The 10,006-nt window shown below is 58.1% G+C and overlaps 2 protein-coding genes across 3 annotated transcripts in view; one reads left to right on the top strand and one right to left on the bottom strand.

Moving 5' to 3' along the window:
• Nucleotides 1–9: 9 nt before the first annotated feature.
• On the top strand, nt 10–3,614 carry LOC142063334 (aryl-hydrocarbon-interacting protein-like 1). The gene is made up of 6 exons (XM_075106974.1): nt 10–230; nt 949–1,128; nt 1,337–1,525; nt 1,602–1,778; nt 1,909–2,050; nt 2,579–3,614. Exons 1-6 carry the CDS (start codon nt 135–137, stop codon nt 3,469–3,471), a joined length of 1,677 nt encoding a protein of 558 aa, XP_074963075.1. The 5' UTR covers nt 10–134; the 3' UTR covers nt 3,472–3,614.
• Nucleotides 3,615–4,859: 1,245 nt separating this feature from the next.
• Nucleotides 4,860–10,006, bottom strand: part of DRP2 (dystrophin related protein 2) — a 30,452-nt gene continuing 25,305 nt past the window's right edge. Inside the window, exons 19-24 of one of the 2 annotated variants that reach the window (XM_075106971.1) lie at nt 9,748–9,813; nt 9,305–9,448; nt 8,389–8,626; nt 8,125–8,245; nt 7,884–7,970; nt 4,860–7,071 (exon numbers count right to left, since the gene is read on the bottom strand). In XM_075106971.1, the coding sequence (XP_074963072.1) occupies nt 7,052–7,071; nt 7,884–7,970; nt 8,125–8,245; nt 8,389–8,626; nt 9,305–9,448; nt 9,748–9,813 (676 nt within the window). In that variant the 3' untranslated portion in view covers nt 4,860–7,051. Of the gene's footprint in view, nt 7,971–8,124; nt 8,246–8,388; nt 8,627–9,304; nt 9,449–9,747; nt 9,814–10,006 lie in introns of both variants that reach the window. The other variant, XM_075106970.1, reaches the window with a different exon arrangement.

Raw genomic sequence — 10,006 nt, 5'->3', positions numbered from 1 at the left:
GCCCTGGGAGATATGCGTGTTCAGATAGTCAAGAAAGGGAGATACCCTAAGGAAGAGGTGGAGCTCAGGAAGGGCTGGAGCATGCTCATGTGCATGTGCCTGTGACCTGCTCCTGGTGGCCGGCAGGAACAGCCATGGAGGAAACCTACCTGCTGAACGTGGAAGGGGTCAAAAAGAAGATTCTGCATGGAGGCCAAGGGGAGCTGCCAAAGTTGCAGGATGGGAGCAAGGTAAGTCATCTTTGTTACTACCCCGAAGCCCTAGGAGAGGGGAGTGGGTTCAATGCCACCATCCCTGCCTATTACAGTTAAATTCCCTGCTTGCAAGCTGATTTCCAGGTCTGTGGTATGGGGAGATCCAGGAGATCCCTTGCAAGGGGGGATGGAGGAAGAGCTGTTTTGGGCATGGGCAGCTACATTGCCCTCAGTGATGGCTGACATTGCCCACTGCATTCACCTTGCATTGGTGCTGTTACCCAACTCCTCCCTGCATTCTGGGGCCACCAGAGCTCAGCGGCCACCGTGGATTGCTGGAAATCTTCCTTTCCTGACGCGTCCCAAACAGGAGTGAAGGGTGCCAGTAGGGAGCTTTTGGGGGTTTCTGAGATTCCCCAGCCATGGGTATGGGCAGATCAGCGTGGGTTCCACCAGGTTCTGGTGCATGCTCAGGGAGCACTCTACTGGCTTATGGGGGAGTGGGGGAGGAGTGTCCAAAGAGAGCAGCAAGATACAGCACCGATGGGCATTAAGACATTCCACCATCTGCTTGCTGTCTAAGTGGGTAGGAGGCACAGTCACCTGCTGCAGATGGAGAGCTGCCACTCAAACCAGCACCTCGGTAGGAGCAGGCTTGGCCCCATCTCCTGGCTCTGTGGCAGAGGGATTCGGGGATGGAGAGCTCTTACTGCAGTGCCTGCCCCAGCTCAACAGTGAACTTTCTCTGGGGCAGATCACCTTCCACTTCCAGACACTGAAGGATGACTTTGAGAGGACAGTGATCGATGACAGCAGAGAAGCTGGTAGCCCCATGGAGATCATCGTGGGCAAGATGTTCAAGCTGGAAATCTGGGAGACGCTGCTCAGCTCCATGAGAGTCGGGGAGGTGGCTGAGTTCTGGTGTGACGCCATTGTGAGTGAGGGGCCCGCAGGTGCCCACTCCCCTCCTTTCTGCAGAGCCAGGGCACAGGACCATGCGCCCCGGAGATGCTCCAGCCTTGCCTGGTGCAAGCATTGGGGGAACAGGTGTAACTTAACCATGGCACTGGGGGGACTGCCCCAGAGGAAGGGGATGCAGGCTAGCCCCATGGGGCTGAGCAGGGTGCTCCCCCTCCTTGCAGCACACAGGCATGTACGCCCTGGTCTCCAGGGGCATGCGGAGGATCGCGGAGGGCCGGGACCCCCTGGAAGGGCAGAAGCACCGCTGTGGCATGGGCAACATGTTTGACTACCACAGCACAGGTTATGATGACCTAGATGAGCTGCAGCGGACGCCGCAGCCCCTCATCTTCATCATGGAGTTGTTCCGGGTAAGGGAGATGGTGGGGATGGCTGCCAGCATGGGGATGGCCAGGACAGGCAGCTCAGCTCCTGCTGTCTGTGCAGGTGGATGAGCCCTCAGCATACAAGCGTGACACCTGGGCCATGAGCAAGGAGGAGAAGCTGGCAGCAGTGCCTGTGCTGCACAGTGAGGGCAACCGCCTCGTCCTCCGTAAGGAGTTTGGGCAGGCAGCAGCAAAGTACCAGGAGGCTGTCATCTGCCTGAGGAACCTCCAGACTAAGGTGAGCAGGAACCAGCCACCTCCTGCACCCTTGCCTGGGTTTCCTCAGCAAAGCACTCCCCTCTGGGCCCTGGGTGCTCGGAAGGGGATGACCACAACCATGAACCACCCACTGTGGCCCCCTGGGGCAGGAAAAGCCATGGGAGGATGGCTGGCTAAAGCTGGAGAGCCTGGTCACACCACTGGTGCTCAACTACTGCCAGTGCCAGCTGGAGCTGGGCGAGTACTACGAGGTGCTGGAGCACACGACGGAGCTCCTCCAGAAACACAACGGTACCTGTGCCCTGCATCCTACTCTCCCACTACACCCAAGGCCCCTAGGGAATCTGTCTTCTGATTCCCCCATCCATGACAATGCTTATCCCACATCTCTTTGCCTGTGATGGTACCCATGGCATCTGGATCCTCATGTCCACGGCAGAACCCATGTTCCAGGTTCCCCTGCCCATGACAGTGCCCATGTCCCTGTTTTCCCCTGCCCATGATGGTACCTGCACCCTGTGTCCTCTAGGTCCTCCTTCCCGTGATATCCAACAACATCCAGATGCCCCTGCCCACCATGGCGCCCCTTGCCCATGACAATCCCTGCACCCCATGTCCTTTGGTGCCCACAGTGGCACAGGCATGGCGCAGGTCCCCCTGCCCTTGATGGTACCCCAACCTACAAGTGTGTCCACCCCATGTTTCCCATCAATGATATCACCTGTGCTCTGTGGCCCCTGGATTCCCAGGGTCTCCAGCTCCTATGGCTGGTAGCCCTGAGCTGCCAGACCCCCGCTGGGGGCTCTCCTCTCCCGGCAGACAACGCCAAGGCCTATTTCAAGCGGGCGAAGGCGCATGCTGCTGTCTGGAATGAGCAGGAGGCACGGGAGGACTTCCTCCGGGTGGCTCACCTTGACCCCTCCATGGCAGCTGCGGTGAAGAAGGAGCTGAAGCAGCTAGGGGAGAGGATGAGGAAGAAGCATGTGGAGGATCGGAAGCGCTACCAGGGGCTCTTCCAGCCGCCCCCAGGACCACGGGCCAGTGAGGGGCAGGAGAGTGGGGAGGTGGGCAGCAGGGCGAAGTTGCAGAAAGAAGCACCCCAGAGTGAGGCTGGGGTCCTGGAGACTCCTGGGCAGGGAGAGCAGGGTGCGGGGACTGAAGAAGTGGAACAACCAGGGGCTGACCAAGCAGAACAAGGGACCCCTGGGTCTCGGTGTAAAGGAGAAGCATCAGGAGGAAAAACAGCCCAGGGGCAGCCTGTAGGGGTGGAGGTGGAAGCAAGGGATGGGACAGGACTGGGGGAAGAAGCAAATCTGGGCACCTGTGGGGCAAAGCCAGAGGGCTGGGGAGCAGAGGAAGAGGAGAAGGAGGAGGAAGAAGAAAAAGAGGAGAGAGGGGGGGAGGAGGAGGAAGGAGGGCAAAGGGAAGAGGACAAAGAGGAAGAGAGCTCAGCAGCAGAGATGGAAAAGCTGGCTATAGGGCAATGTGGGATAGCAGAGAGGGCAGAGGCAGCAGGGCAAGGGCAGGGGCTGGAGACTGGGGGCAGTGGGGCAGAGGGAGCTGGCACAGGGACCAGGGCTAGGGCTGAGCCAGGCAGAGCCTCAGAGCTGGGGTCCCCTGGGAAGGGGCTGGGGCCAGCCAAGGAGCCCCTAGAGCTGGAGGACAAAACACCCAGAGAGGCACTGGAAGAGGGGAGCTGTGGGGAGCAGTGAGCAGGCAGCAGCCAAGGAAATGCTAGGGAAGGCAATATACCCCCTGACAGGTTCACCCTTAGGGCAGTGCTCCAGGCTGGGCACTCAGGGGCAGATGAGGAGCTGGGTGGAAGGATGCCCCTGGCCCATAGCAGCCAGGGAAGAGGGTGATGCACCCCCAGGGCAGTGCAGCAAGAGCAGAGAGCTTGGAGCCATGACCCTGGGGCACGGCCAGCCCTGAGCAGGGCTGGTTATACCTGGATGGAGGAAGGGCTGCAGGACCACTGACAAGGCAGCACCACACAGGTGGGGGGGGGGCTGTTGTACCCTGAGGGGAAGGCTGAGGGCAAGGCTGAGGGCTGGGACCGGTCCTGGAGTGACATGGGATCAATGCTGTCCTCTCCCTGCCACTGCCTGGACCACCAGCCCTGTTGTGCAGCACCTACTGCCTCCCTGCCCTGACTCAATGGCTCCAGCAACTTTCAGATGGGCCCTGCTGAGCTTTGCTGGCTGTGAAATAAAAGCTCTTCCCTGGCACCGTGTGCTGGATTTGTTCCGCGATGTGACCGGCTTCCCTGATCACAGCCTCCTGCCTTGCCCTGGAGCCTGCAGTGCAGGGATGGGGCTTTTTGCTCTGCCTGTGGGAGGAGGAGTTATAGAGGCTGCATTTCATCCCCATTTAAGCTCCTGAATCTCTCCTGTATGACAGCTGTCCCCATACTTCCCTGCAGTAGTACCATGTCAGGCCTTTGCCTAGCACGATCAGCCCTTCCAGGCCAGGGGTGACAGCAGGTCCAGCCCTACAAGTATCAGTCCTGGACACACTTTGCTGTCACCTGAGTCTGGGCTGCACCCTGTGTGGTGGGGAGGGCCTGAAAGCCCCCAGCCTTGCCCTGGACTAGTCCTCAGCTGAACCCCTCACTGTGTCATGGAGGCACAGGGACCATGGGCAGCACTTGGGGCAGAGGCACCTGGACACCTCTGGACACTGGAGACCTGATGGGGCTCCAGGGAGAAAGCACAGAGGGAGAGGACTGCCTGTGCAGCATCCCACTGATGCCTACATCACTCCTGGAGCTGAAGGGTTTCCTACAGCAGAAGTTCCCAGCTGAACAAGAGGGACTGTCCCCACACAGCCCCTGTCCCAGCCCTCAGGCTGCCATGTGGACCTGAGCAGACCTTGCTGGAAGAGGATAAAGAAAGGTGGTGGTCAGGGGATGCACCTCTGGGGAGCCTGGGCTTCTGCTCACAGCTTCTGCTCTGCCTTGAATGGTGTGGACAGACAGGGTGACACAGGGCACAGGGACATCTGTGTCCCAGCAGGAGCAGTACCAGGCTGGCACAGAGCCAGGAGCTGCCCTGACTCAGCCAAGGTGCATGGATAGAAGAGGCCAGAGCACCAATCTGCATCTCAGTATAAATACAAATTTATTCTCTTTCCAGAGCAGAGATGGCATGAAGCAGCAAGGACAGCAGCACCACAGTACATGGTTACCAGAGCATTAGCCAGCCTGCTCCCCTCCCTGATGCGTCCTGCCTCCCAAGCACAGCCTGCACTCACCCTGTACCCAACCACCCAAGCACCCCGTCTGGCCACCACTGCTCCCCACACCTGGCACCGGGGCCAGGAGCTCTGCCCTCAGCCTGTATTTTCCTTCCTCCATCTCCCCCCAGGCTGGGTACACCCAACCTCATCCTCAGGCCAAAACCTTGCTCCTTCCCCCACTCCCCCCATCCTGCCACTAGCGTAACGGGGGAGTGGGGGGGGGGGGGGGGGGGGGGGGGGGGTCCAGCCAGGTATTGCAGGTTGGCGTGTGGTCCCCCAAGAGGGTCAAACAAGCAGCCTGACACACATGGATGCTCACAGCCAGCCTAGCACCAATGCCACTGCTCCTGCACTCCTGCCGCTTGCCTGGGTGTGAGAAGGGATGGCAAGGACAGCAACCCACACTGCTGCTAGCGGACACTGCAGTGCAAGACCCCGAACACCTGGCCGTAAGGCTTGCACTGTCTAATCCCCAGTGTGGACACTGCTTCACACCTCTGCCAGCATGCCAAAGCCAACCACCTGCGCAGCCCTGTGCCCCCACACGCTGCCTTGGTCCGAACCTCCTCAAATGGCTCACCACCGTATCCTGTCCCAGCCAGCAACAGCAGCCCCATCCCTGTCCTTGCAGCAAGCCCTGTTTTGGGCAGGATGCTTCACACCAGCATGCAGCCCTACCCTGAGGGCTCGGGCATCTCATCTTCCCCCAGCCTGTGGCCCCAGAGCACCAGGGCCATCACAGCCTGCACTCTGAGAAACCCTAACAACACCTGACTCTACTTCTTTCTCAACATAACACAGCATAAGACAGCCAGCCTGAGGGAGCCTTTGGGACCAGTACCCACCACCACCAAGCTGCCCTGCCAGCTAGCAGAACAGCTTCTTCCACGACCTGGCTGGACTCGCCTGCTTCCAACAAGTGCCTCCAGCCCCTCAGCCCAGCTCAAATTAGGGGACAACAGCAGGGCAGTTGCTCCTTGGGGGCAGCAAGAAGGTGCCTTGCCTGCCCTGCTGCCTGCCTGCACCACTATGCTCCAGCATTATAGCCCAACGTCCTGGTGGCTCCAGGGCTGGAGCTATGGCCGGAGAAATCCCTTCCCACACCACTGTGGGGATGGGCAGCTGCAGAAGCTGAGGTTCCTGAGGGATGGAGCTGGGTCCAGGCAGAACAGGTGCTCTGTGTCATGGCAAAGGCACAGCTCCCCAGGAAACCGGGTGGTACAGAGGTCCGGCCCTCTACTGAGCTCCTCCCAGCAGCCCTGATCCAAGGCAGCACCAGCAATAGGAAGGGTGCTAGTCCCTGCAGGAGCAGATGTTGGGCTGGACTGAAAGTGAAGGGCAGCTGCATTTACAGTATTAGAATTTAATGGAGTGAGTCCATGAGAGTATTTAAGTACAGAATATATATATAATATATAGAAATATATGCAAATTAGATGATAAGGCTCTGTTATAAAGACCCTCTCAAGATAAGGCTACTAGCTGGGCTGAAGCTCTAACATGGACTCCGCCCTACCCCATAAACCTCACAGACTCTTCCCAGCAGACAGTATGTGCCTCGTTGGCTGCAGAGCCCTGGGTGGCAGAGACAGTTCAATCCATAAGGCTGGCAGCTGGATGCTGTTAGAAAGAGTTCTTTTAAAAACTAGGTGGCTCCAGGAGTGTTTTGGTGTCTGTAAACCTAGAGGCCCCTGGGCACAACTGAAGAGGAATGGGATGCTGAGCTCTGCATCTGCTGAGGGCCGTGGTCAAAGGAAGCAGCCTGCAAACACTGGGGGAGACAGGCAGCTTTCAGAGCTTCTGTTCTTTCTTCTGAACCTTTCCACCCAGGCTTGGTCACTGTGGCCAAGTGACCGAGCCAACCTCCTGGGGAGCCCACAGTCCCACTCCTGCATGACCTATGTTCCCCTGAGATCTTCTGGAGCTGGCAAGCATCCTGCACAACCAGCTCGCAGGGAGTCTGTACGAGGCCTGCTGCAGCACAGGGAGCATAGCAGGGAAAGGAGGGGGAGGAAAGCAGCCTGGTTAGGAAAAGCCTCTGGCTCACAGGAGGTATTAGATAAGGGAGGTCATACCTGAAAGAGAAATGGAGACATCAGGAAAATAGGACCCAGAGCCACCTGGTTAGAAAAGGGCTGCTGCAGAGCCAGGAGGATCCCGCTCAGAGGTGGCAGAAAATGGGTGAGGGGCTACATGGGCAGAGAGGGAAGCTCTCCCCTGCTTTGTGTTAGTGCTGGCACCAAGCAATGTCTCGCTCCCTGCATGTGTGTGAGCAGCCTGGGTGAGGGACTGCGTGCTGCTTCTGGGCTGGTGCACAGAGGAAGAGTAGAAAGACCAACACCAAACCCCGCTGGGCAAGTGGAGCACTGTCCACACACACACACCCAGTTCCCATCCCTGCTGTGAAGAGCCATCCATGAGCACCTAGGAGAGGTCGCACCATTGCTTCCATCTCGCCAGGTAACTGAGGCCTCAACCTCTCCTGGAGAGGGGTCTGGATGGGGATGAAGTGAGGAGATGGCTCAAGATGATTGCTGTAAACTCAATGCTGGCAGGTCTGTCCATCTTCACAGTGGGGAGCCACACGGGGTGCAGGGTTCCAAGCAGGGCAGGAGGCTGCCTTGCAGCTCATCTGGGGGGATTTAGTTGGTCCATACTCTTGGCAGACCTGATTGCCTCTCTTCGCAGGTGTGAAACCTCCTCCCCAACCTCTCTGTGCCCAGGCCACACATCAGTCCCAGCACCACTGTGGCAGCATAGGTCTTGACTGGAGGTGCTGTGGGGGATCAGCTGTCGCAGGGAAGCTGGGATCGGGGCAGAGCTCCACGGGTAAAACCTCATCTGAGGGAGCAATAAGAGGCCAGAGAGGGGGATTTCACTCGAGTACCTCGGGAGTTGGGGAAGGCGCTCCGCAGCTTCTCCATGATGTCCTCCAGGCACACGCTGACTTCCTGGGTTTTGGCTTCCACCTCATCTGCAGTAGGAGAGAGGGGGGTGGGGGTGAGCAGGCTCTCTGGGCATTCTCCTCACTGGCCAGCCTCTCTGCAGGATGGCAGGGCACAGGCAGCTTCCTGCAGCATTGAACCAAGGGAGCAGGGCTGAGAGCTCAGCCCAAACCCTGTCCTCACCTGCAGCTTCGGTGTCAGGGGTGTTGTGCTCTTTCTCCTTTGCCTGGCTGCCTTCAGACTGATGCGGAGATGAAGCCAAGGAAGAGGCTGCTGAACCGTTGCCATCTGACTCCACCAGAGGCTGGAGAGAGAAAGGGAGGTGTCACGCTCCTCTGTCCTTGTCCTCTCCCCACCCTAACCATCCCTTTCTGCCACTGCCCCTGCTCTGTTATGGCAAAGCCCACCCCAAGGATGGGCTTCCCTGGATCTTTCCTCTGAGAGTACCTGCAGCAGCAGCTCCCTCAGCCGGTGCAGCTGGGACTCCAGCTGCTTGTTGTGGTCCTCCAGGATCTGCATGCGGGTCTCCAAGCGGCTCTTGTGTTGCCGGAGGATTCGTGCTTCTGCCAGGAGCTCATCATTACGTGGGTCTTGCACTGATTCAGGGGAGCCTGTAGCCAAGGTTGGAGACTCCACCGCCTCATCATGCTGCCATTTCAAACGTCGCAGCTCTCCCTGGAGGATCCTGCAAGACAGCCTAGGTCAGCATGGCTGCTCTCCTTTCTAGAGACTGCTGCAAACACCCAACAGCTGTGCACTGGGGGTGGCCCATGACCGGGAGACAAAACACCCCTGGAGGCTTTCCCACATGTGAAGCTTGAGGACCAGCATGGACCTGAACTTAGTCCGTGCACCTTGTGGTGGCCTGCCTGCAACTCTACCCCACTCAGGCAGTTTACAAGAAGACTTGCAACTGCTTCCTAAGAGACTAAACACAAGGGCAGGGAAAGCATCACCTCCTCCTCCTAAGCTGAGCTGCCCTGCCAAGAGCATCACCTTGTGTGGTCCAGAGCAGCATCACCGCTGTTTGCAAGGGGCTCAGGGAAAAGAGAGGCAGCAGTGCCCTGAGCTCACTTCAACCAGTTTGGGGTTCAGGGGGGGAACAGATTCTGGGGATGAGGGCAGGAACATTTTGGGGAACAAAGTCTTCTCCCTTCCTTGGAGAGCACACCCTCACCGAGTACTCCCATGAGGGTTTTAGGGCTCAGCCTAGACACCCTCCAAACCAACCCACTCAGCTTCTCCAGTCCCCACATCGAGCCCCAGCACCTATCCTCTAGCTCCACTCTGAGATCTGCCAGGCTTCTCCAGCCCCTTCCCCATAGGCTATAAACCCCACTTTCAGAGTTACCTATGCCCCTACCGGTTTTCATCCTCTAAGTGTGCCAGGATTTGCTCCAGCTCTCCCTTGTCATCCATGTGGAGGCTTGCTGGAACCTGCTGGCTGCCCCCAGGCTCTCTGTCGGTGATAGGGCTGGAATGGCGCAGCAGATACTGGTCTTCATCCCTGTTGCAGCAGGTGGAGAAACACCTTGGTGAGGAACATCAGTGTCAAGGGATTTGTGTGCCCTTGGGGAAGTGACAGCCTGGAGGGAGGTCATTTAGTATGGGAGCTCATTCTGGCTGCTCCAAGTCTAGAGCTCAAAAGTGGCTCAGCACCCCTGCATAGCTGGGGGTGCCTAAGAGCCTCAGACTCAAAGGAGCTGGGAAGGAAAGCATTTCTGTGCCCTGGCTAGGCAGGGATGGAGCCACAGGAGCCCTGACTCAGCAGGAGGTGAGGAGGAGGGACAGGAGGACAGAACTCACAGGCTGTCATCAGGGGACAGGCTGTCGTTGAAGAATGAACAGTTCTGGCTTTCCATCTCTGCAAGCCTGGAGGAACGAGAAACAGGCTGAGATATGATCAGACACACCCTGAATGTCTATTTGATGCACCCTACTTACAGCAGCTCCTACAAGACCCTTTCTGGCAGGGTCTTCCAGCTGGCCTGCACCAATCTGCCCATCTTTACAGGCTCTAGAGAGGTTTTTTTTTTTTTTAAAAAAAAAAAAGACGCTCCTCTGG

This window comes from Phalacrocorax aristotelis, chromosome 11 (assembly GCF_949628215.1).
Source record: "Phalacrocorax aristotelis chromosome 11, bGulAri2.1, whole genome shotgun sequence".
Lineage (NCBI taxonomy): Eukaryota > Metazoa > Chordata > Aves > Suliformes > Phalacrocoracidae > Phalacrocorax > Phalacrocorax aristotelis.
This window is presented reverse-complemented; position numbering and strand designations above follow the sequence as displayed.

Coding starts and splice junctions, on each gene's coding strand:
- LOC142063334 (XM_075106974.1), top strand. CDS start 135: ATGGAGGAAACCTACCTGCTGAACGTGGAAGGGGTCAAAAAGAAGATT. Junction 1,779..1,908: donor TGAGGAACCTCCAGACTAAG/GTGAGCAGGAAC, acceptor CCCCTGGGGCAG/GAAAAGCCATGGGAGGATGG. Junction 2,051..2,578: donor GCTCCTCCAGAAACACAACG/GTACCTGTGCCC, acceptor CTCTCCCGGCAG/ACAACGCCAAGGCCTATTTC.